This window comes from Balaenoptera ricei, chromosome 20 (genome assembly GCF_028023285.1).
Source record: "Balaenoptera ricei isolate mBalRic1 chromosome 20, mBalRic1.hap2, whole genome shotgun sequence".
In the NCBI taxonomy this organism is placed as follows: domain Eukaryota; kingdom Metazoa; phylum Chordata; class Mammalia; order Artiodactyla; family Balaenopteridae; genus Balaenoptera; species Balaenoptera ricei.
In genome coordinates, this window is record NC_082658.1 from 7,801,572 (window position 1) to 7,826,884 (window position 25,313).

General features: G+C 53.0%; 2 protein-coding genes and 1 long non-coding RNA gene across 5 annotated transcripts; 1 reads left to right on the forward strand and 2 right to left on the reverse strand.

The window, feature by feature from the left end:
* Window positions 1-4,744: 4,744 nt before the first annotated feature.
* TRIM47 (tripartite motif containing 47) lies at window positions 4,745-9,555 on the reverse strand. The gene is made up of 6 exons (XM_059907389.1): window positions 8,819-9,555; window positions 7,695-7,790; window positions 6,883-7,113; window positions 6,509-6,707; window positions 5,996-6,070; window positions 4,745-5,713 (listed from the first exon to the last, which is right to left on the reverse strand). Exons 1-6 carry the CDS (start codon window positions 9,491-9,493, stop codon window positions 5,073-5,075), a joined length of 1,917 nt encoding a protein of 638 aa, XP_059763372.1. The 5' UTR covers window positions 9,494-9,555; the 3' UTR covers window positions 4,745-5,072.
* On the forward strand, window positions 8,286-19,203 carry LOC132355162 (uncharacterized). Its single transcript, XR_009499547.1, has 4 exons — window positions 8,286-8,726; window positions 9,899-9,959; window positions 10,479-10,574; window positions 18,783-19,203. It is a non-coding gene; the product is annotated as an uncharacterized LOC132355162 (long non-coding RNA).
* TRIM65 (tripartite motif containing 65) lies at window positions 18,754-25,299 on the reverse strand. Of its 3 annotated transcripts, none has more exons than XM_059907391.1 (6): window positions 23,439-25,299; window positions 22,087-22,182; window positions 21,607-21,783; window positions 21,347-21,521; window positions 21,144-21,209; window positions 18,754-20,590 (listed from the first exon to the last, which is right to left on the reverse strand). In XM_059907391.1, exons 1-6 carry the CDS (start codon window positions 24,078-24,080, stop codon window positions 20,016-20,018), a joined length of 1,731 nt encoding a protein of 576 aa, XP_059763374.1. In that variant the 5' UTR covers window positions 24,081-25,299; the 3' UTR covers window positions 18,754-20,015. The 3 variants fall into 3 exon arrangements, with proteins under 3 accessions (XP_059763374.1, XP_059763373.1, XP_059763375.1); XM_059907390.1 differs by having other exon boundaries at window positions 21,607-21,840; XM_059907392.1 differs by lacking the exon at window positions 21,144-21,209 and having other exon boundaries at window positions 21,607-21,840.
* Window positions 25,300-25,313: the final 14 nt, after the last annotated feature.

The following is a 25,313-nucleotide window of genomic DNA, read 5'->3' on the forward strand; positions in this document are numbered from 1 at the left end:
AGTTTATTCATGTGATAGCATGTGTCAGAATTTCATTCCTTTTTAAGGCCCTTGTATATTCAGACCACATTTTGTTTATCCATTCGTCCACTGATGGACACTTGGGTTGCTTCCACCCTTTGGCTGTTGTGAATAGTGCTGCTGTGAACATGGGTGTACAAGCATCTGTCTGAGTGCCTGCTTTCAGTTATTTTGGGTGTATCCGCAGGGGTGGAGTTGCTGCCCTTTTCTTGTACAGTACTTACTACAGCCACAATTATCACACGGCCGGTTGTGTGGCACAGGCATCTCTGTTTGGGTCACTCACCACTGTATCCGCAGCCCGGAGAACAGTACACCACACTGAATAAATATTGTTGAATGAGTGAGTGAAAGTGTCCAATCTTGGCGGGTGGGGCAAAATGTAAGCCTCCTGACAAATTTAGGTCTGGGTTAATCTTAGCATCCAAAGAACAAATCCATGGATCCCCCAAGGATTGACGAAACTTCCAAGAATATCAATTTTACTCATCGTTCAAGAGAAGAATACCAATAACACGTATTGAAAGCTCACTCTGTGCCAGACTTGCGACAAGCACTTTGCCTAAATTACCTCATTTAATCCTCAAAATAACACAGACTTCCCTGGTGGCGCAATGGTTAAGAATCCACCTGCCAATGCAGGGGACACAGTTTCGAGCCCTGGTCTGGGAAGATCCCACATGCCACAGAGCAACTAAGCCCGTGTGCCACAACTACTGAGCCTGCACTCTAGAGCTTGCGAGCCACAACTACTGAGCCCGCGTGCCACAACTACTGAAGCCCGTGTGCCTAGAGCCCGTGCTCCACAACAAGAGAAGCCACCGCAATGAGAAGCCCGCGCACCGGGACGAAGAGTAGCCCCCGCTCGCCGCAACTAGAGAAAGCCCGTGCACAGCAACAAAGACCCAATGCAGCCAAAAATAAATAAATAAAATTTAAAAAACAGAAAATAAAAAAAACTATATTCCATAATTTTATTTAAAAAAAATAAAAAATAAAGCTAGGCAGTTTACTCTGTATCTCCCTCACGTGTTTCTTGCCTCCCCCAACCCACTCCCCTCTGGCAGCCACCTGTTCATTCTCTGTCTCTGTGTTTGCAGTTCTATTATTATCCCTATTTTACAAGTGAGGAAACCGAGGCACGGAGGGGGCTAAGCACCCTGCCTAAAGGCATGCATCTGGGAAATGGCTAAAGTGGAATTTTTAGCCAAGACTTTCTGATTCCAGAACTCACACACAAAAACCATTCTCCACTGCTGGGGCAGAGAAGTGTTGTTCTTTATATTAAAGCAAAATCAGAGATATTATCGAGTAAAATTCAAAAATTGAATGTCATTTAAAGACCAAGTACACAAGGTATCAAAGAATGTGTCCTACCTGCCTCAGTGTTCGGGGTGTGAACTCCCTCCCTGGCCCCTTCTCTGAGGATGCTGGGAAGGAGGAGGTCGAGGCTTCTATCCAGGTGGAGACCATGAGGACCACCCACGGCCTCCTGCAGTTCTTAGGCATCTTCTGGAGGATGTGATAGTGCAGAAAGGGAGTGACCTCGTGTTCCAGATTTTGAACGTTGGCAACAAATGGGAATGTGTGTGTTGGGTGTGGGGCTGACTGGGTCACAGACCCTGCAGCTAAATGCTATTTTCTTCCCAGGGGAGAAAACCCAGCACCAGTAGAGCTGTCTGCAAACCTCTGCCCCTCCCAGTTCAGCCCCATCTTCCTGGCCAGGCCCTCCTTTTTAGCCACAGTCTCAGTCCAGCCTCACCCTGTTCCTGGGAGGAGGGGAGGTGAAGAAAGGCACTTTTGTGAGTTCCCTGAGTGGGTCGGAGGAGGAGGAGGAGAGGGAGGGAAAAGAATGCGTCTGTCCCTTTCCTCCTGGAGTTGGGGGTTGGGGGGGGATGGTGGGAGGGGTGAGGGGTACGAGACCCAGCCGTCCGTAGTTGCCAAGAGGGGAGTGATGCTTAAGTCCATTGATCAGTCTGTCGTTTGGAATTCCGGAGCTCATTTTCCCACAGAAACAAAGCTCAAGCAGCGGTTGGCTCCCCGCCTGGCCCAAAGGAGCCAGACTCAGCTAATAGCAGCACAGCCTCAGAAGACCCTTCACATTCTTCACACACTGCCATTGTCTGCGACTGGCGGGGCTCCGACGGGAGTGTCGGAGATCACAGATCCTCAGGCAGCTCTGGAAGGAAGGGCTCTGGTGGCCGTGGAAACTGGGCCAAGGGCAGCTCTTACACAGGCTTAGCTTTGGGAAGCAGCGCGCACGCGCGTGTGAGTTTAGACATTTTTAAGCACATACCTCAATTTCTTCATCTGGAAACGGTAGTGGTAAAAGAAGATTTGGACTAGATCTATGGTTTTCTAACCTTTCGTCTTTTTAACAGCTTCTCTTTTTGCAAGTCATCTTGGGTAAAATCTGCTCTGATTAAAGTGTTGTTAGGGACGGTGAGGGGCTCGACCCCTGGTTTCCCCTCCCACCCCTCCAGCCTGCCCTGCCTCATTATACCTCCTCAGAACTCCAGGTGTCCTCAGAGCATGTTTCAAAAGTCACTGGGCTGGATCCACACACACAAATACACAGACATACACCCAGGCAGACATGAAGACCTATACACTAATGCACACACAACATACAAGCACAGACACACACACAGAGACACAGAGACACATAACATAGATACACATAGACACACAAACACACACATAGGCAAAGAGATACACCCCAAAACACATAGACTCTCACATACACCCCATCTCTCCGGCTCTAGTGTTTTCCTAGAGTCACAGAGGAAGTGCAGGGTTGCAGCTAACACTCCACTCTGGGGATAACACTGAAACCCGGGGGCGAGCTCAGTCAGCCCCTTGCCAGCTGTGCAGCCCTGGGTGAGCCAGTCCCCTGCTTTGAGCTGTAAATCTGTTAACACTGGGAAGTGAGATTAAGATGCACAAGGTTCAGGACTTCCCTGGTGGCGCAGTGGTTAAGAATCTGCCTGCCAATGCAGGGGACACAGGTTCGAGCCCTGGTCCGGGAAGATCCCACATGCCTCAGAGCGACTAAGCCCGTGTGCCACAATTACTGAACCTGTGTTCTAGAGCCTGTGAGCCACAACTACTGAGCCCACGTGCCACAACTACTGAGCCCACGTGCCACAACTACTGAAGCCCACGTGCCTAGAGCCCGTGCTCCGCAACAAGAGAAACCACCGCAATGAGAAGCCCGCACACTGCAAGGAAGAGTAGCCCCCGTTCGCCGCAACTAGAGAAAGCCCGCGTGAAGCAACGAAGACCCAACGCAGCCAAAAATAAAAATAAAAAAAAGATGCACAAGGTTCCATGAGTCTTTGGAAGCTGGCAGTCACTCTGCAAGTGGCAGGGACTTTGTTGTTGCAGAGTTGACTAGTCAGGCCCGAATTCCAACCAGGAAGCGCCAGTCCTGTGCAGGGGCCTCGTCCATCTGACTCATGTTCCGTGACATGCCAGGACTCTGCAGGATCAGGGACCCGAGGGTTCTCTGTAAGGGGAGTGTGTGGTAAGGGGAGTGTGTGGGGTGGGGTGTGCCAGGGTGGGCGGTGGGAGGGGCTCTGGGAAAGGTGGGAGGCTCCCATTGGTCCACGTTGTGACAGCGACAGGAGCAGCCTCCCCCATCCGCCCCAGGCCCAGGGAGGTGGGGCCCTTGGCTGTCAAGGAAACGGTGTTGAGAACACAGAGCCCCAGGAGCCAGCAGGCCCCGCCCGGAAAAACAACATCCTGGCTTCTGGGGCACCAGCAGGCTCTGTAGGAGGGGCTATTTTTAGCTGGTGAGGCAGCCCGGGCAGGACTTGTATGGCCTTGCTGTCTGGCTGCATAACTCACCCATTGTCCCACCGGACCTTGGGCTCTTTGCCTGCCTCTGCTCTCCAGGCATGGCCCTCCCTGGGGTGCACCTGAGTCACAGACGACCCCAGGAGGAGGGGGCTGGCCTGGGAACACACTCACCTCGTAGCCTCAGGGAGCAAGCCTTCCCCTTGAAAGCAGAACGCGGGCATCCCAAGCTAGGATGGGGGTTCTGGAGCGGCAGGGGCACTGGGCCTTCTTGGGAGAGAGATGGAGGTTCTGCTGGGGCCCAGGGCCCAGGGTCTCCCCCGCGTGGGGGCGAAGCACCATTCCAGCCGCACAGCTGGTGTGGAGATGGGAGGCAGCTTCCAAAGGAGGACACAGGTCATTTTAGTGTAGATGTTCTCCGCTCCAGCCGCACCCGGGGGTCAGTCCAACCACATCTCTCATGGGCTGAGAAAGTATGTGTATGAAAGAAGCTCTAGGTCTCAAACTTTCTTGCCCATGCCCAGGAGTCATGCCCTGCTCTTGGGGGCTGTGATGTCTGTATTTAATCCTGGGCACAAACACCATTAGGCAGGTCCAGAACTAGGCTGTGGCATCAAGGATGAAAATAGCGGATGGGAACCAGGCTGTCCAAAGCAAACACTCGGGCAGCCAGAATGACTGTGGGGCTGAACCCCTCCGGGAGAAGCCACCTCTGCCTCTTCCTGTCCAGAACCAGGGAGCAGGTGTGCCCCAAAGGGTAGGCACCCCATTTCAGCCTCCTCTTCCTGGGCCCGGGTTCTCCCTCCCAATAGGAATCTGGGACTAGGGGCTTGTTCTCTTGTCCTGCCTTTCAAGACCTGCTCTTGAAAGATAAGAAGTATTGGGAATTCTTGGTGGGTGGAGAGAAGGGTAGAAAAGGGAGTCATTCATTCGACAAATGTTTATTGAGCACCTATTATGTGCCAGGCACTGTCCCAAGAACCTGGGAGAGGAAAGGTCGGGGTAACCCTGGAGCTGTCCAAGCTGCAGTGCCTTCTCCCAGAAACAAGGCCTGCAGGGGGACAGGGTCTCAGCCTCCTCCCTGAGAGGTGGAAGACCTTGTATATGGAAGGTGGAGGCCTCTAGAAATTAGAAGCCTGGGGAATGTGTGGGACTCCAAGGCTGGTGTCTTCCCTGGGGCAAAGCAGGGGTGCAGAGAAGCAAGCTTCCCAGGAGCTGGGACAGCAGCGGGAGGAGGCCCCGTGCCCCCTGCATCACCTCCTCTTCAGCACGGATATGCAGGACTTCTTGAGGGGCCCGATCTGCAGATGGGCATCCACGCTCTCCAGGAAGAAGGCGGGCTTGAGCCTGTGTGTGAAGAGCTCCGCAAAGTGGCTGTCCAGGCGGCTCTGGAAGGGGTCAACCGGGGAGGCTGGGGTGCCACACCGGCGGGCCCGGGAGGACTTCAGCCTCCGCAGAAGGCTCATCTTGCCATCCCGCACGGCGTAGAAGGCCAGGGCTCGGTCAGCATATTCCAGGCAGATCCCGACGGTGGGCGAGAAGGGCTGGGGCAGGAGCACCTCCAGCCCGTGGAACCAGACGGAGAAGCTGCGTCCATTCCACTGCAGGCAGCAGGAGTGAGCATTGCGTCCAAGCCGGCCCCGGTCGTAGGGCTCTTGCGGGGAGAAGTCTTCGGCCATGACTCCCACGCTGACCCAGCCCTCAATGATCTCCACCTCCCAGTAGTAGGTGCCCCGGTCCAGGGCGCCCTCGCCCAGCACCTGCTCGCAGTGGGTGAAGCGGGTGGGAGACTCGGGGTAGTTGATGGGACACAGCACCCTCTTCACACCCTTGGTTCCAAACAGCTGCAGGAACTTGTCTGCCGTGTCGCTGTCCAGGTCCACAATGTAGGCAACTGCTCCCACGGAACAGACAGAGAGAGATGCAGGGCTCAGGTCCAAGGTCAGGTGGGACAGCCCCTCCCCTAGGGGCCCACCTCCCCAAACACAGCCTCTCCCCTCCTCTGCAACTGGCCCTCCGCAACCAGGCCACCCTGGGGAGCACGGCATGAGCTGACCTAGTTCACCAGCATGAATGAGGAGGGACAGGAATCCAAGCCCTCATGCGCCAGGGCCCAGCCCAGCAGCCTTGGGAGGGCCCAGTATGAGCAGCGGGGCGAGCCCAGGTGTCGACTTACACTTGAGGAAGTAATCCCTGGGAGCCTCACTCTCCAGGCTGTTGGTGCTTTCGGGGTCCTGGGACTCAGCATCTGCTGCAGAAGAGGAGACAGTGCAGAGGGGGTCTCCCCGGCTGTGCAAGGTGACCCCCCCCCCGAACCTGTGACTGAACTTCCCCTCCTCCCCCTTCCTCCCAGCACCCCAGCCCACCTGGGGACAGGCACACGCCCAAATATGGTACACTGTGTTCACACACATGCCTGGTCCTTGGGCTCTGCCCCCGCTCCACTTCCTCCCTGGGCCTCAGCCCTTCTGAAGCTAGAGGGTGGTCTAGGAGAGGCCTGCTCTGCCCCATGGGCTGTGGCCAAAGGGGCTGACTCGTGCTTACAGGGTGGTGGCTCCAGCCATTGGCAGGATTTTGGGTCCCACCCTGAGCCTGGCAGTTTCCATCCTCCACTCCTGAACGGGCACCAGGCCTGGGGGCCTGTGCGGGGAGTCTGGGGAAGGATGAGTCACTTGCGGGGGGCACCCACCTTCCGTGCCTGGCTTCTGCAGCCCGTCCTCGTCGCTGCCCAGCCCCTGCAGCTGCTCCCACTGGCTGGTGCAGGCTGAAGCCAGGCCGTCTCGTACCACCTGCACGGCCTGGGATGACTTGGTGAAGCTGAGCTCCCTTGGGGGCCCGGGCCCAGGGCCGCATCCCTCCTCCAGGGCCAGCCTGAGCGCCAGGAGCTCCTGTGCCAGACAAATGCCCATTAAGGCCCTGCTGGCCACAGCTCCTCCTGGCTGGAGTGAGACCGCTCCGCCAGGAGGCTGGCACAGCCCTGAAGCCCAGGCACCCGCTGCCTTCTCCCTCCGCCTCCCGCCTACCCCCTTCTGTGTCCTCTCTGGCCTGCAGAGCTGCCCTCACCTGCAGGAAGCTGACCGAGTCGGCTTCAGGGACCTGACTGAGGTTGCGGCGGGCCCGGCTGAGCCGGCTGCACTGTTCCTCCTGCCGCCGCAGGTCGCCCTGGGAGCGGCCCAGCAGGGTCGCCTCCCCCTCGTCGATGAAGGCCAGCACCTCTGTCTGAAACCCCTGCAGGACGGCCGCAGCCTCGGCAAACAGCCGGCTCACCCTTTCCCGCTCTGCCACGGCTGCACTCTGCACAGGAGGACAGAGGTGGCGGTGATGAGGGCAAGGAACGTCACTTCCCAGACCTCACTTTCCCACCCTGCCCTCTCGGGGGGACAGAAGCACCAGCCCCAGCTGCCCTGGATCTATGTCAGGTCAGGGGAGACACTTGTGCTCGCTGGAGCCAGACAATGCCTTGAGCGTGGGCTTCTTTTTTAAATTTTATTTATTTATTTATTTATTTTTGGGTGTTTTGGGTCTTTGTTTCTGTGCGAGGGCTTTCTCTAGTTGCGGCAAGCGGGGGCCACTCTTCATCGCGGTGTGCGGGCCTCTCACTATCGCGGCCTCTCTTGTTGCGGAGCACAGGCTCCAGACGCGCAGGCTCAGTAATTGTGGCTCACGGGCCCAGTTGCTCCGTGGCATGTGGGATCTTCCCAGACCAGGGCTGGAACCCGTGTGCCCTGCATTGGCAGGCAGATTCTCAACCACTGCACCACCAGGGAAGCCCGAGCGTGGGCTTCTTTAGAGTGGACGGTACCATGCTGAGAGCTCACACTGCCAGGAGCCTACCGCAGGAGTGAACAGGGGCGGGGATTAGGACAGGATCTGACCTTGATGAGGGCCACCGTGCGCCGGGACTGTGCGATGCCCGCTCCCAGCTCGTCCATGCGGTCCTCCACAGCGCTCAGGACTTTGGGCTGCTCGGCCTGTGAACGACACCCTTGAGCACGGGGTCTGGCAGAGGTCACAACCCTGCACTGGTGTCCCAGGCCTCACCAAGGGGGGAGGAGAGGGGTGACCTGGGAGGGAGTGGTATCTGGGTATAGGTCGGACTGGGAGTGGCCATGATATGCCAGAGGTGCCTCAAGCCCAGGCTGGTGCCATTCCCGAATGCCCAGGGAGAGGGCAGGCTGGCCAGCTGTGGGTTGTCTGCCTCTCCTCTTTGACTGGTGAGCAAGTAGAGGGCCATCTATGGTCCTCAGTGTTGCTCACATTCATTTGAGAACTTCCTTCAGTGGGGAAGGGGCAGAGAAAGAGAGTGAGGAGGTGGCCCTGCACAAGATGGCATTCAGCTGTCCCGGGGATCATTGTCCCCAAAGAGTCTGTGCCCCCAGCCCAGGCCTGAAAAATAGGGATTCCGGGCAAATCCCCTGGGTCTTATGAGTCACCACTCCAGGCAGGAGAGACGGAAAATCCCAAGGCAGAGGCGCCAAGACCGGGCTGGGGGCCAAAGGAAACTGCGGGCGGAGGTAACCGGCCGGACAGCGTGCACAAGCTCCCACCACGGGCCCCCGGAACAGCTGGACAGAGCGGTCTGTGTGCTCGGCCCACCCTCTGCAGCACTCCTTTCGCCTGCCACACCCATCCAAACCCTCAGCCCAGGCAAATCTGAGCGGCGATCTGCAGGAGCTCGGCCGGCGCAGCAGCTGCGCGGCGGAAATCAGCCGCCTGGGATCACGTGGGCCTAACCCGGCTCCCTGCTGCTTTAAACCCCGAGGCCCCTGCTCCAGCCTCAGGCTCCCAGCCCGCCCATCTTTTTCGAGTTCTCACTGGGTCCCTCCAACCCCCATTCTCGTCCCGAGCGGAATGTCCCACAGCGAGCGGAGACCGTCTGGGCTGGAAGGGACCGCAAAAATCCTCAGGTTAGAGGAGGGGATTAAGGATGGGGTGAGGGGTCCCCGGCCCTCGGCCGCCACGCGAGGCCCGTCGCCCGCCCGCCGCGCCCGCGCCCCACCTCCTGGAGCGCGCGCTCCTCCTCCAGCGGCACGAGCTCGTGGCCCCGGTGCTCCTGGGCGGCACAGGCCTCACACAGGCACACTCGCTCCGCGCGGCAGTAGCGCTCGAGCGGCCGCAGGTGGCGCGGACACAGGCTCTCCTCCAGCCGGCGCAGCGGCGGCACCAGGCGGTGTCCGCGCAGCGCGGGGCTGCGCTCGTGCGGGCCTAGGTGCGCGGGGCAGAAGGAGGCGAAGCAGGAGAGGCAGGAGAGCGCGGCGGGTAGGGCGGCGCCCTCGGGGCACGCGTCGCAGCGCACCGGCTCTTCGCCCGCCGGCCACGGCTCCGGCGCGCAGGGAGCCGACGGCTCCGGGGCGCTGGGCGGCGCACTGGGCGCCACCGGCTCGGGGGCCCGGGCCGGGCCGGGGCCGGGGCCGGGCCCCGGGCCCGAGCCCTGGCGGAGCTGCAGCAGCTCGGACAGCGTGTGGTTCTTGCGGAGCTGCAGGCCGTCGGGGAAGGGCTCCTGGCACAGCGGGCAGCGGGCCGTGCCTCCCGGCCCGCCGGCGCCACCCGCGCCGCGGTGCGGCCACAGCGCGCCCAGGCAGGCGAGGCAGAAGTTGTGGCCGCAGGGCAGCGTCACTGGCTCCCGGAGCGGCTCCAGGCAGATGGGGCAGCTGAAGGGGCCGCTGCCGTCCATGGCTCCGCGGTCGCGGGGCACCGCCTGTGCTGCTCCCGTCTGGGAGGGACCCGGACTGTTCGCGATGCGGCTCCGCCCCTGGGACCGAGGCCAAGGATCCGGCCCCCGCCCGCCCCCCCCCCCGGCTCGGACCGCCCCCCAGCGCCACAGGCCCGCCCGCCGGCCCTGACACCCAGCCCCAGCCCCCCGGACAGCGCGGGGTGGCCTCTGGGCCCCGTCTGACCCCTAAGGGCTCCTGGACAAAAGGGCTGTGAGAGAGAGAGGGCAGAGGGCAGAGAAGGCAATGCGGGGGACACGCTGAAAGCAGGGAAGGAGTTCACTCCTCCATGACCCCCCATAAACTACCCCACCCCATGGCCAGCCAGGGGCTCCGGAGGGGCTGGGTGACCCCACTTTGTTCCGCAGGCACCTTTGCGCTCCAGACCCCTCCGCAGCACCTTTAAGCAAAGTTGCTGAGCTGCTGAAGGTAGGGAAAAATAACTGCTGATATGCGCATGTTTTTGCCCCTATTTAACCCGGGTGGGAAACTTGGGCTTCTCTAAACTTGAAATGGGAAGTTGATGTCATCCTCCAGGTCCATCGTCCTGGGAATTCAGTTCTGGTCCACCGACACTCCTGTGGTGTGCCTGGGGCTAGGGGTGTGGGTTCCCCAAGTGGAGGCGTTTGCTGAGACTCGTTCAACTATGCACTCAAAATGGTGCATTTTATTATATGTAAACTATACCTCGATAATGTTAAATTAAAAAAAATAGAATGGCAACAGAATAACAAAAGTAGCATTGGGTTGTAACCCAAAGTATAAAATAAACAAACATCCATGAGTTCATGCTGGTGTAAATAAATGACTGGATAAATAAATAAATGAGGGAGAATAGACAAATTTCCCATTCAGAGGAATTCCAAACAGTTTTGGTAAATACTCCAAGGTGGAGAATGGCTTCCCACTCCTTAAGTGTAGACGGTGCATAGTGACTTTCTTCCAAAGGGTGCAGAAGAGTAACTTTACAATGGAGAAACCTGATGAAAACCACCTCAGCCAGGTGATCAAGGTCAACATCAACAGTGATAAGTCATGTCGGCAGTAAGTACCCTTGGTATGATGTGGTCTTCCTACCCAAAAGCCCATAACCCCACTCTAATTATGATTAAAACTTTAGACAAATTCCAATAAGACACAGACTACACAGCACCTGACCAGAACCCCTTGAAACTGTCAAGGTCATCAAACAAAAGCAGGGAAAGTCTGAAAAATTGTCACATCCAAGAGAAGCCCAAGGAGACATGATAACTAAATGTAATGTGTATTCTGGACATGTTCCTGAGAGAGAAAAAGGATGTTAAGGGGAAACTAAGGCAATTCGAATAAATTATAGAATATAGTTAATAAGAATGTATCAATATTGGCTCTTTCAATGTGACAAATGTACCATAGTCACCAAGTGAACAGAAGGGGAAATTGGGAGGGAGGTATATGGGAATTCTGAATGATCTTTGCAACTTTTCTGTAACTTTGTAACTATTCTAAAATTAAAAGTTCATTTAAAAAAAAAACTAAAATAATTGGGGCAATGCTTCCTACCCCGAGGCCTGCAGACCTCCTGCTGATGAGAGGCCAAAGTGGAAGGAATAAAGTGGTGGAGAGGATTGATCCACCTAGAGGTGGGGATTAGCCTTTCTTGCTCTGCCGGGGGCCCTCTTGAAGCCTGGTGTAGTCTCAGAAGCCTTTCCAGAATAATGCTTTTTTTTATTTATTTATTTATTTATTTATTTATTTATTTATTTATTTATTTATTTAAAACATCTTTATTGAAGTATAATTGCTTCACAATGGTGTGTTAGTTTCTGCTTTATAACAAAGTGAATCAGCTACACATATACACACGTTCCCATATCTCCTCCCTCCTGCATCTCCCTCCCTCCCACCCTCCCCATCCCACCCCCCCAGGCGGTCACAAAGCACTGAGCTGATCTCCCTGTGCTATGCGGCTGCTTCCCACTAGCTATCTATTTTACATTTGGTAGTGTATATATGTCCATGACACTCTCTCACCCTGTCACATCTCACCCCTCCCCCTCCCCATATCCTCAAGTCCATTCTTTAGTAGGTCTGTGTCTTTATTCCCATCTTGCCACTAAGTTCTTCATGACCTTTTTTTTTTTTTTCCTTAGATTCCATATATATGTGTTAGCATACTGTATTTGTTTTTCTCTTTCTGACTTCACTCTGTATGACAGACTCTAACTCCATCCACCTCATTACAAATACCTCCATTTCATTTCTTTTTATGGCTGAGTAATATTCCATTGTATATATGTGCCACATCTTCTTTATCCATTCATCCGATGATGGACACTTAGGTTGCTTCCATGTCCTGGCTATTGTACATAGAGCTGCAATGAACATTTTGGTACATGACTCTTTTTGAATTATGGTTTTCTCAGGGTATATGCCCAGTAGTGGGATTGCTGGGTCGTATGGTAGCAGAATAATGCTTTTAAATGCACAAAATAAAATGCAGAAGGTTCCATGGCAACCAATTACATTGAAATACAGGTTCAAAATATAAAGAAAACAAATTTGCGATAAAGTTATATATGTGTTTCTTTAACACAAGAACAAATAACAAGATCTGATGGAGGCCTAAGAATTACTGTATTTTTGAAATAGTGATGAATGTAAACATATTTCAAGTTCTCTGTCACCTCTGTAATGTGCTATGAAAAATCTGTAACTTCTTTTTTTTTTGAATTTTTGAATTTTATTTTATTTATTTTTTATACAGAAGGTTCTTGTTAGTTATCTATTTTACACATATTACTGTACACATGTCAATCCCAATCTTCCAATTCATCCCACCACCACCCCCCTCGCCACTTCCCCCCTTGGTGTCCATACGTCTGTTCTCTACATCTGTGTCTCAACTTCTGCCCTGCAAACCAGTTCATCTGTACCATTTTTCTAGGTTCCACATATATGCGCTAACATACGATATTTGTTTTTCTCTTTCTGACTTACTTCACTCTGTATGACAATCTCTAGATCCATCCAGGTCTCAACAAATGACTCAATTTCGTTCCTTTTTATGGCTGAGTAATATTCCATTGTATATATGTACCACAACTTCTTTATCCATTAGTCTGTCGATGGGCATTTAGGTTGCTTCCATGACCTGGCTATTGTAAATAGTGCTGCAATGAACATTGGGGGGCATGTGTCTTTTTGAATTATGGTTTTCTCTGGGTATATGCCCAGTAGTGGGACTGCTGGATCATATGGTAATTCTATTTTTAGTTTTTTAAGGAACCTCCATACTGTTCTCCATAGTGGCTGTATCAATTTACATTCCCACCAACAGTGCAAGAGGGTTCCCTTTTCTCCACACCCTCTCCAACATTTGTTGTTTGTAGATTTTCTGATGATGCCCATTCTAACTGGTGTGAGGTGATACCTCATTGTAGTTTAGATTTGCATTTCTCTAATAATTAGTGATGTTGAGCAGCTTTTCATGTGCTTCTTGGCCATCTGTATGTCTTCTTTGGAGAAATGTCTATTTAGGTCTTCTGCCCATGTTTGGATTGGGTTGTTTGTTTCTTTAATATTGAGCTGCATGAGCTGTTTATATATTTTGGAGATTAATCCTTTGTCCGTTGATTCGTTTGCAACTATTTTCTCCCATTCTGAGGGTTGTCTTTTCGTCTTGTTTATGGTTTCCTTTACTGTGCAAAAGCTTTTAAGTTTCATTAGGTCCCATTTGTTTATTTTTGTTTTTATTTCCATTACTCTAGGAGGTGGATCAAAAAAGATCTTGCTGTGATTTATGTCAAAGAGTGTTCTTCCTATGTTTTCCTCTAAGAGTTTTATAGTGTCTGGTCTTACATTTAGGTGTCTAATCCATTTTGAGTTTATTTTTATGTATGGTGTTAGGGAGTGTTCTAATTTCATTCTTTTACATGTAGCTGTCCAGTTTTCCCAGCACCACTTATTGAAGAGACTGTCTTTTCTCCATTGTATATCCTTGCCTCCTTTGTCACAGATTAGTTGACCATAGGTGTGCGGGTTTATATCTGGGCTTTCTATCCTGTTCCATTGATCTATATTTCTGTTTTTGTGCCAGTACCATATTGTCTTGATTACTGTAGCTTTGTAGTATAGTCTGAAGTCAGGGAGTCTGATTCCTCCACCTCCGTTTTTTTCCCTCAAGACTGCTTTGGCTATTCGGGGTCTTTTGTGTCTCCATACAAATTCTAAGATTTTTTGTTCTAGTTCCGTAAAAAATGCCATTGGTAATTTGATAGGGATTGCATTGAATCTGTAGATTGCTTTGGGTAGTATAGTCATTTTCACAATATTGATTCTTCCAATCCAAGAGCATGGTATATCTCTCCTTCTGTTGGTATCATCTTTAATTTCTTTCATCAGTGTCTTATAGTTTTCTGCATACAGGTCTTTTGTCTCCCTAGGTAGGTTTATTCCTAGGTATTTTATTCTTTTTGTTGCAATGGTAAATGGGAGTGTTTCCATAATTTCTCTTTCAGATTTTTCATCATTAGTGTATAGGAATGCAAGAGATTTCTGTGCATTAATTTTATATCCTGCAACTTTACCAAATTCATTGATTAGCTCTAGTAGTTTTCTGGTGGCATTTTTAGGATTCTCTATGTATAGTATCATGTCATCAGCAAACAGTGACTGTTTTACTTCTTCTTTTCCAATTTGTATTCCTTTTATTTCTTTTTCTTCTCTGATTGCTGTGGCTAGGACTTCCAAAACTATGTTGAATAATAGTGGCGAGAGTGGACATCCTTGTCTTGTTCCTGATCTTAGAGGAAATGCTTTCAGTTTTTCACCATTGAGAATGATGTTTGCTGTGGGTTCGTCGTATATGGCCTTTATTATGTTGAGGTAGGTTCCCTCTATGCCCACTTTCTGGAGAGTTTTTATCATAAATGGGTGTTGAATTTTGTCAAAAGCTTTTTCTGCATTTATTGAGATGGTCATGGTTTTTCTTCTTCAATTTGTTAATATGGTGTATCACATTGATTGATTTGCGTATATTGAAGAATCCTTGCATCCCTGGGATAAATCCCACTTTATCATGGTGTATGATCCTTTTAATGTGTTGCTGGATTCTGTTTGCTAGTATTTTGTTGAGGATTTTTGCATCTATATTCATCAATGATATTGGTCTGTAATTTTCTGTTTTTTGTAGTATCTTTGTCTGGTTTTGGTATCAGGGTGATGGTGGCCTCATAGAATGAGTTTGGGAGTGTTCCTTCCTCTGCAATTTTTTTGGAAGAGTTTGAGAAGGATGGGTGTTAGCTCTTCTCTAAATGTTTGATAGATTTCACCTTTGAAGCCATCTGGTCCTGGACTTTTGTTTGTTGGAAGATTTTTAATCACAGTTTCAATTTCATTACTTGTGATTGGTCTGTTCATATTTTCTATTTCTTCCTGGTTCAGTCTTGGAAGGTTATACCTTTCTAAGAATTTGTCCATTTCTTCCAGGTTGTCCATTTTATTGGCATAGAGTTGCTTGTAGTAGTCTCTTAGGATGCTTTGTATTTCTGCAGTGTCTGTTGTAACTTCTCCTTTTTCATTTCTAATTCTGTTGATTTGAGTCTTTTCCCTTTTTTTCTTGATGAGTCTAGCTAATGGTTTATCAATTTTGTTTATCTTCTCAAGGAACCAGCTTTTAGGTTTATTGATCTTTGCTATTGTTTTCTTTGTTTCTATTTCATTTATTTCTGCTCTGATCTTTATGATTTCTTTCCTTCTGCTAACTTTGGGTTTTGTTTGTTCTTCTTTCTCTAGTTCCTTTAGGTGTAAGTTTAGATTGTTTATTTGAGATTTTTCTTGTTTCTTGAGGTAGGCTTGTATTGCTATATAGTTCCCTCTTAGAACTGCTTTTGCTGGATCCCATAGGTTTTGGATCATCGTGTTTTCATTGTAATTTGTCTCTAGGTATTTTTTGAAAAAAATCTGTAATTTCTATTGGTGACAAGTCACAGCTGTTGCTAACATCACTGCAGTGTGTTTTCTCCATTTGTAATAGAAATGCTAAATTTCCGTTAGAGGACAGTGAAAATAAAGACAATTTCCCCCCTAAGACCCTGGGTTAAAAATGTCTAATTTAGGGAAAATTCCCTGGCAGTCCAGTGGTTAGGACTTGGCAGTTTCATTGCCATGGCCTGGGTTCAATCCCTGGTTGGGGAGCTAAGATCCTGCAGCACAGCACCCCACCCCCCCAAAAAAAAAGTCTTATTTAGAAAGATGCTATGCAGAGCCTCCTGGAAAGAGAGAAGAAAACTAAGATCTATTATGTATTAAGAGAGGTGGGATCCACTCCTGGGGGATTTGTGGGAAGTGGGGGGAGGGCAGGAAACCATGGAGGCCTGCATGGAGGAAGTAGCATTTGAGTTGGGCTTTCACAGACTGCTAGGGCTCAGGCATGCAGAAACTAGGGTGGGAAAAGATCTTCTGGGCAGAGCAGCAGAGGGAACCAGGCTGGGTGTGCCTAGTTTGGCAGGAAGGCGGGTAATGAGTTCCATAAGTTGGTTTCCACAAGGAGCACTTGATCTTGACTGTCCCTTGTTTGCCAAGACCCAGCAATGGTTCAGAGGCTCAGGCATCAGCGCCACCCTGCTCGGCAGCTTGGCAGCCAGGATGCCTGGGCTTGCTGAGACCACAGACCCGCCTGGTTCTGGAGGGGAAAGAAGGGTGCCACTCAGGTTTGGGGGTGCTCAGGGATGAGTCCCAGCCAGCCCTCTGCTCCCCACCCCACAGCCTGTTCAGGAAGATGTGCTCCCTCAGGAAAGCTTGGAGATGTGATTTGCCAGGGTGGCGGCATTTTGATACTTCATTTCCATTACAGTAGCTTTAAGTTGCCCAATATATTCATTATTCTTGAAATGAATTGGCTCTTAAGGGGAAAGGGTAACTGACACTCTGCTGACGCCTGCATCTCACTCTGCCCTTGCCAGGACTGTCATGAAGGAGGGGAAATAGAATTCCAATAGGTTACATATCTTGCCAGAGGTCACATAACTAGTCCTGTGGAGGAGGTGGAATTTAAACCCAGAAGGTGCAACCTGAAAGTAATCCTAAACCTCATATCATAAATGATCTTGTCTGGCTGCAGTACTGCTTACCAAAAAACAAAACAAAACAAAAAAAGTCAAACAGAAACAAAAACAAACAAGCAAAAGCAGTTGAGCAAATGATAGTACTTAGCAAGCCACGCCTAGCTTTGCTTGCATCTCTGAAAAAAAAATGGAAATGGGATCCAAGCCATGTCCCACAGTAGCACTTCTTCTTTATGCTACTGATGTGCTTTAAAACACTTGTGTTTATTTCAAAGTACTATAGTTAGAGTATCTAAAAACTAAACAATTTAATGAGGCTTATAACAAAAGCTGGCAGTCCCATGTCCCACCTCCTCCAGATTCTTGCTCCCATGGACAACCAGGTTCGACTCTTAACCATCTCTTCCAGCACTTACCTCCTCGTCTCTAAAGCACGTGCTTATAAGCCTTGAATATGTGAATGTCTGTGCTCGTATTTCTGGAAATTTTGATTCTTTATCACTTCTCCTTTGTGTTGAGCTCCCCGTTGCTTGGATCCCAGGTCTCCCGTTCCCTTCATTGATTTATTTTTGAAAAGTGGATGCTCTGGGGGCTTCCTGGGAACAGATGCGAAAGTGTCTGCAAATGTCTTGGTTCAGGCTTTGCCCATGATTGACAGTTTGGCTGGGTATGGAATTCTAATATTTATTTATTTATTTATGGCTGCGTCGGGTCTTTCTTGTGGCATGTGGGATCTTTTGTTGTGGTGCGCGGACTTAATTGCCCCGTAGCATGTGGGATCTTAGTTCCCCGACGAGGGATTGAACCCACGTCCCCTGCATTGGAAGGCGGATTCTCAACCACTGGACCACCAGGGAAGTCCCGTGTATGGGATTCTAAATGGAAATCTTTCCCCCTCAGAGTCTCAAAGGCCTGGTTCCATTGTCTTCTAGCTTCCAGCCCCGTGTTACTTGAAGCCACATTTCCTATTGTCACCACGCTGCTCCCTTCCATCCCTTCCTGACTGGGCAAGAGCAGCCTCTTACTCTCTTTACCCTTCCCCTCTCTGGCCTCCAATCCAACTCCCTCCAACTCCACTGGCCCAGAGGCCCCTGTCTTTTAAAATCTCTCCCGCCCTCCCCTGTTCTTTTTCTGTCCCTGCGCCCACCTTGCTGATTCTGCCTCACAGACGCCCAGAAACTGTGAGGAGTGGGGCAGAGGTGCTGGAAACACCCCTAGGCTCATCAAATGTGTCCTCTTTATAAAAGTTACACCCCAAAGCCCATGCTTCTTTCTCCCTCTACACCAAGGCATTTTTCCTGGAGAGGAGGCGGAGAGTCCTGTTAGAATCAGGAGGACCCAGCGAATTTAATCTGAAGTAGCTGTCCAGGAGATCTGTCAATGCTTGCCTCCAGACCTACTTGGGAAGCACTTCTCCATAGCACTCTATAAAAATAGGGACTTCCCTGGTGGTCCAGTGGTTAAGACTCAGTGCTTGCACTGTGGGGGCCCAGGTTTGATCCCTGGTCGGGGAACTAAGATCCCACAAGCATCACGGCAAAAAAAAAAAAAAAAAAAAAGAAAAATGGCAGTAGTGTCACATGTAAACAAAGGTTAATGATCACAATATAGAACCTTCCCACAGGACAACATGGAAAGGACTAACAACCCAATAAAAAAGTAAAGCCACAGAATAAATGACCCAAGACACTTCCCACCACGGAAGCAGAAAAGGGGCTGTTCTTCCTTTCTCTGCCCCTTTCAGAATGTGGGCTCGGCTAGCTGGACACTTGTGTCGGGTGTCGGGGCTCTGGGATCATGAGGGACAGTTAGAATCTGTATGCCGGGACAGCCAGCGATGATGGCTACCTGGCCAGCCCAATCCTGCATCCCGCCCTGCCAGGCCTTTCAGCTCCTGCTGTTAACCCAGCTGTCACACTGTCGGGCTGGCTGCCCAGTGTCACAACCTCCTTCCCGTGTTTGGGGACCTCCCCACCTTAGGAATCTTACTGGAAGCTCCTTGCCCAGGCTGCACCAATCAGAGGCCTGGCCCTGCCCTTGAACAGAGAGCCACACGGCTGAGGAGTGAGGCCGCAAGATGGAGTTTGCAACCGTGGCAGCAGCCGGGGCCAGGTTACCATGTGGGGAGGGAGGTACACTTTATATAAATATAAAAATATTTTTTAATTTTTGGAGTGTTATCCTTTAATAAAACTTTTATTGTCAGATACTTACACATGAGTATATAAAACGTGTGTGTGCAGTGGGAAAAGTTATACAGCAAACACGCTTGGAACCACCACCCAGATCAAGAAGTGGAACATTTCAAGTACAAAACTACTGCTCCCCTATGGCCCAGCACCCTCACTTCCAGAAACACAAGCAAAAACATGTACAAGGATCTTCGCGGAAACATGTTCTGAAGAGCAAAAACCAAAATAAAAGGAGTCGGCAGTGTGCTGGCACCTACACGAATGACTGTGCTTAATCCCCACACCCCGGCTGGGGATGAGGTGGGGAAGACGGCGGCTGAGGCTCTGCCACAACAGCTGGCCTGGTGGGATGGGGGGCAGGGGCCCTAGCTGGCCTGACTCAAGGTTCCTTTATTTTGGTCCTTTGTACAAAAATAAAAAATCTTCAAGTGTTCATTGTTTCTCTGTTGAGCAATTCCTCTTTAGGAAATGTCGCCTATGTACATAACAATAAATATGGCCAAAGCTTCCTGTTCAAAAATAGTCATCACGGCCATATTTTTACAGCCCTCAAATAAAACGTTTTGAATGTCCAATAATGGGTAAACAAATTCTGATTAGAATTTGTCTTCGTCATTAGAATGACTGTCTATACTGTAGTCATTCAGAGAAAAGTTTTTAACAATGTGAAAAATGCTTGTTAAATAAAACACGCAGAAAACACAATTGTTTATAGAATACGATCACAAGGATGTACAAAGTAGAAGAGAAAAAGACCAAAATATACCAAATGTTAAGGAAAATAACAAAAGAAAAGAGAGAAAGATGAGGAGGGAAAAGGTAAATGTCAATTTTCCCAAGATTTCCTCTAGGAATCGTTTGTTCCTCGGTCTACACTGGGGCTGTTGCATGTATGATTTTGTCTGTCCCACTCTGTGGTGTGTCCCGTACCACACTCGCTCTCCTAAAGGACCAGGAGCCCTGGGCACTGCACTAGCCTCTGAGGTCCAGGCAGTGCCTAGAACTGGGCTCCCATTTTACTTCCTTTAGCCCCTGTCCCCTTCAGAGAGGCTGGAAAGGTAAACTCCAGTTTGGAGGCTCCACCCACCTCTCTCTCCAAGTGCCTGGTCCTGACTCGGTCTTCCGGCCAACGACCGGTCCCGTTAGAGCTGTGGCCTCAGGCCCCCAGGCCCGGGGCTGGGGCAGTTCTTGGGCCCACAGGCCTGGTGGCACCTGGTCCTGACCCCGAGCTCCATCCCGTGCCTTCCTCAGCTGAGCCCTGAGGCCTCTTCCTGGAGCCCTGGAGGGAGCTTGGCCTCGGGCCGATGGCACAGGGTCAGGGTCCTACCCTCGAGGAGCCAGAATACGGGGTAGAGGGGCCGGGTGAAGATGGCATGGAAGGTATACAAGGATTGGGTCTCGGGCTCCAGGCTGTAGAAGGTGAGGCAGCCAGAGGTCAGGTCCAAATCCACGCCCAGGAGCCGCCCTGATACCCCTGGGAGGCGCCGGGCCTCCCCGTTGTGCCAGGCCTGGGCGCTGTCCTCCTGAATGCAGAGCCCCCAGGAGCTGGGCCCGCGGCCGATGTTGTCCGTGTGGGGCCCCAGCTTGCGCCTCGTCAGTTCCGAGTAGGCGACGCCCAGCGTCACCGAGTGGCTGGACGCACGCACCTCCCAGTAGTGCCGCCCGGCCTGGAAGCTCTGGGCACACTGCACCTGCCAGAGCTCGAAGCTGCCCGGCCCATCTGGGCCCTGGGGCTTGCGACAGTGCTTTACCCGCCGGTCCTGCTGAGACAGGCAGAAGTGACGGTTGGCGCTGACGGGGTCGAAGGTCAGGTTGCGATAATCTGTTGGGCGGAGATGGACGGAAGGTGAGCGGGCAAGGGTGCCTGTGCCTGGCCACCATCCTGTCCCCAGAGGGGAGAGACAGCAACTGAAGCTCCACGGGCAGATCGCTGGACATCTGCCGGGGCGACTGCGAGCTGAGCTAACGTGGACATCGTCTCAGCATCCGACCCTCCGTGCAACCCCTGAGGTGGAACCTTCCATCAGCCTCGTTTCACAGATGAGAAAACGGAGGTTCAGAAAGGTCACCTAACTTCGTAGTAAGTGGAAGTACTGTGATCGATCCCAGATTTGTGTGCCCAGAATCTCCTTAAACACTATGCTGGCTGCACATGTGAGAGGTGTACATCCTGCAACAGGTGTGCAGGGGGGCGAGGCTAGCCCCAGGCAGGGGAGTGAAACAGACTTCCTGTACAGAACAGTCCCAGCACGTGCCCCGCACACACACGTGCGCACAGTGCACACGTGTACACACACAGACCCACGTGTACGCACAATGCACGCACACGCACACGCTCACACAGGTGCACACACACATTCGATGGGCCTTCTTACTCTGCCAGAGTTTCCTCCTCCGTGGACAAATGAGGCTCGGGACTGGTGCCAGGGGACCTGGGGCCTCTAGGGGGCAAAGCAGTGTTTTAGGGGAGTGATCTGGAGGGGAGCTCATGGGGGGCTGGGCCTTGACTCCATTACCACCCCAGTGGGAAGAACAGCTGGGCCCAGAGGGGTAGAGAGAGATCTGGGGTCAGCCTTACCCATGGAGCCCAAGTCAGCAGCCTCGGCTGGTGCTCCGGGGTGGCCCCCCTCTTCCAGGAGGAGGGCACACAGCTGGCTCAGTGACTCCTTCAGGCCACCAAGCTGCTGATCTTCGTCCCAAGGCGGGAGAGTCAGTGGCCCTAGAGGGCCTGGGGGCGCCAGGAGCTGTGATTCCTGAGCCCCGGGGACAGCTGCAGTAAGCCGGGGCACGAGGGGCAGGCACACTGGTCCCCCACCCTGCCGCCCCAAGGCCCGGTACCTGGAGGAAGGTCCGGTCATCCAGTTGCTCCAGGAGGTTGCGAATCCTGTGGTCACAGCAAGACAAAGCCTCCAGGTGGCCCTGCAGTCGCTGTTTCTCGTCCCGGGCCTGTTCCAGCGCCTGTGTCTTGGCCACCTCGATGTCCCTCAGAGCCAAGTCCCGCTGCATCTCCAGGGCCTGCAGCAGGCGGTCGAACTTGCCAGAGATCACGGAGGTCAGCGTGCAGGCTGAGCTCTGGGTGGGCACAGGAGTCGTCGAGGGTAGCCAGGGCCCTGGGCTGCCCGCTGGCCTGAGGGGTGGGGATGTGGGGAGCCACGGTCCCTGGAATCTCTCCCCCCATTCAGCCCTTCCTTTCCTGCTGCCAGGAGGCATTTTCAAGGCAGCTTACACCTACTGCCCAGTGTCCCAGGGACCAGCCGGTGGCTGCTTGAAGGACACAGCATAAGGACATGGGGGGCGTGGAACAGACAGGCCGTATACCTGGATCTGGCTGCTTCGCTGCTGCAGCTCCTGTAGCTGGCTCTCAGCCTGGGTGGCCTGCTGCTGGGCGACCTCCAGTGTGGCTCTCAGCTGGGCCTGTGGTGCCCACCGGGGGACAAGTGACAAGGGGGGGCCAGGACCGGCTGTGAAGTCCCCCCCCAGCCAGTCGAAACACCTGCACATGCTGGGCAACCCCTCCTCATGCCACCCCAGGTGAGGCCAGCACGCAGAGCACCAGCCTGGGTGTAAGCCCCGGGAGAACTGGGTCAGAGTCCCAGGGAGGCCTGGACAAAGCCCCTTCCCCACCGGGAGCAGCGTGGTGCACGGGTGGCGCAGAGGCCTTGGGCTGAAGACGAGCAACCTGGGGCGGAGCAGCCCCCACTACGCCAAGTCAATAAATGGGAGCTTAGGCAGCCTTGTGCGGAAGGGGCGACGACCCAAAGCACCAAAGCTTTTTGACAGGTGGGCGGTGCAGCGCAGGTATAAGGTGGGTTCTTCCAAATGCCTGGCCAGTCCTCAGGCCCAGCTTTGGACATGAGGGGGAAGGGGGCACCCCTATTTGGTTGTGACCTGTCTGGTCTCCTCGAGGATCAAAATGCTGTACTCTCGTAGTTCAGGACTGCGCACCTGCTAGGATTTGGTTCCCTGTATCAGGTCAAGAGCCTATCTTGATTCTTCTCGTCCCAGCAACACTTTGACAGAAGGACTGATATTATCCCCGATTCACAGACGAGGAAACGGGTCAGAGAAGCTGCCAACTTGGCCAAAGTAATCAGGTCTTCCTAAGTGCAACGCTTGTGCCTCTGTTCAGGCCTCACCGCCTCCAGCACAGTAAAACATGCTGAAGGTAGGAGGGGGCAGGGCAGATTTTTCTGGTTCACCCTGACTCTCCCCCAAGGGCACACACCCAGCCCCTCACACCCCAGCGTCACTTCCCCTCTCTCTAGCCAAATTCTAGCTCCTGCAGTGCATCTGGCCGGCTGTACCACCAGTTCCTCCCTCTCTCCTTGTTGCTGCCCTCCGCTGGCCTCCACTGCAAACTTCGATGCTTAGTGCAAGGTCTTAGGCCCCACGAGCAGTAACATCCTGTCCTTACTCTGTGCCTTCAGCAGCCACAGGGATTATCCTCCAACATTCTGGCTCTGGGCTCCTTGACCTCCTCATTCCATCTCAGCCACTCACCCCTGTAACTTCACCCTGGACCCGTCACCAGCTCTAACATCTCTTTCAAGCATCTGTTTTCTGACCACCACCTCCTTTCAACCCAGAATAAAAACAGGGCCAAGCGAAGCTGCTGAAGCTGCCAGCCCCGCCCGGGTGCAGAGAGCAGGGCGGGGTCCCCCGAGGGTCACCTCGCGCTCCCGGCGCTCCGCGTCCAGCAGCGTCCGCTCGTGGAGGCGACACTCGCGCACGGTACACACGCTGCACACGCAGAGGCCCTCGGTGCGGCAGAAAAGTTCGAGCGGCCTCCCGTGCCGGGGGCAGCACGCGCCGGGGCCGGGGCCGGGGCCGGGGCCGGGGTCGGGGCCGGGGCCGGGGTCGGGGCCGGGGCCGGGCGCCGGCCGGGCGCGCAGCTCCTCCAGCACGCCGCTCAGAGCCACGTTGCGGCGCAGCTCGGCGCTGTCGGGGAAGGGCGCCCGGCACTCGGGGCACACCTTCTCCCAGCGGCCCCAGCAGTCCCGGATACAGGCCCAGCAGAAGTTGTGGCCGCAGAGCAGCGTCACCGGGTCCTGGTAGAGCCCCAGGCAGATGGCACAGGTCAGCCAGTCCTCCATACTCTGCGAAGCCATGGCGGCGGCGGGCGGCCCTAGGCGCGCGGGCGGAAGGCCGGGGCCTCTTAAAGGGACCGCCGGCGCCCGGGTGCGGGTGCGGCGGGCGGAGCCATGACCCGCCTGGGAAGACGAACTTGACAGCCCTTCTTCCGCCCCGACCAACCGCCACTCCCAGCGCGCCCGCTCCACCCTGCGCCGACGGCTGCGGGCTTGGCTTCCCATTCCGGTGCTCGGCCCCTGTCAACTCCGAGCCACCCCTGCCTGCCTTTTACCACCCCAGGCTGGGAGCTGGGGTCCAGCAACTCTCTGGGACCTCCATCCTGCTTCCCTAGATCCTCAGTCCAGCAGCTCCCGTGCAGGGAATCTGGGAAACCCGTCGGGCCTCCAGGCCTCCTCCTGGCTGAGGGCCACCACAGGAACCTCTTCGGAGCCCCTCATCTGAAAATCTCATGCAAATACTAACAACAACAAGGGTTGTTGTTATCTACCTCCCAGGGGTTTTGGCGATTAAATGGAACAGGACCGCACATGGTAGTGCCTGGCAATGAGCACGGGGCACACAGCTAGTGCTCATTAAATGCTCTCTCCTGACCCAAGGGGCCCTGCTGCACTTTTTCCTTGAGCTGAGTTTCAGGCACTTGCCGGATTAGGATGTCTCCCTTCTCTAGGTTATGCCTAATTTTGGTTCTTTTAAGGTAAACAGTGAGGTGGAAATTTCTGGTTACCAAGAGACAGAGACCAAAAAACAGTGGTTCCTTCCTACCCCCTTTAATGGAAACTCAAAGCAAGCTTCAACTGCACTTGGAATCCCCTCTTGGTGTCAGCCCTCTACTGGGGAGAGTTCCTTGTTTGCAGGTCCCAACTGTTCTGGAACCTCACTTTTGAGAGGTGGTCCCCCGGCAGCTGAGCACGGAAGGATCCTGACCGCTAACCCACCTGCCCTGGGGTAGTGTGTGCTGGGCCAGCGTGAGTTGGAGGAGGGTTAAACTCTTTCTTCCCAAAGGAGCTGGCCTAATTTTGAGGCGGGGCGTCCTCTCCCTTCGATGCAGCAAGCATATTATGTCTTCTGCGTGGTAATATGTGAAGTTTCTCTTGCTGGAAAAGGTGCATTGATCTCTTGACTGGCTACTAGGCAGTCTTTGCCTTTAGATAGGAGAAACACCCTAACCATCCAAGCAAGCACTCAGGAGCTTTCTGGGTCCTGAGCAGGGGGCGTGCCCAGAGATCTTTGAGACCTGCCTTTGCCCCCACCTGACAAGGCTTCTTATTCAAAGCATTTGGAGGCCAGGAGCCTGTGAACAGCCGGCAAGGGGCCAATGCCCAGGGCTGGCAAATTTCTTTCAAGAGGCCTGTGGGAGCAGCCAGGGCCCACTGCCTGCTTTTCTTCTGCACCCGTCTTCAGCCAGTGGATCGCAGGGCCTCTGACACCCTCAGGAAGCAGAGGTGAGGGGTGTG

Coding starts and splice junctions, on each gene's coding strand:
- TRIM47 (XM_059907389.1), bottom strand. CDS start 9,493: ATGGACGGCAGCGGCCCCTTCAGCTGCCCCATCTGCCTGGAGCCGCTC. Junction 7,791..8,818: donor AGGAGCGCGCGCTCCAGGAG/GTGGGGCGCGGG, acceptor TGTCGTTCACAG/GCCGAGCAGCCCAAAGTCCT. Junction 6,708..6,882: donor ACTCGGTCAGCTTCCTGCAG/GTGAGGGCAGCT, acceptor TGTCTGGCACAG/GAGCTCCTGGCGCTCAGGCT.
- TRIM65 (XM_059907390.1), bottom strand. CDS start 24,080: ATGGGAAGCCAAGCCCGCAGCCGTCGGCGCAGGGTGGAGCGGGCGCGC. Junction 21,522..21,606: donor ATGACCGGACCTTCCTCCAG/GTACCGGGCCTT, acceptor CCCGGGGCTCAG/GAATCACAGCTCCTGGCGCC. Junction 20,591..21,143: donor GAGGAGGAAACTCTGGCAGA/GTAAGAAGGCCC, acceptor TCCGCCCAACAG/ATTATCGCAACCTGACCTTC.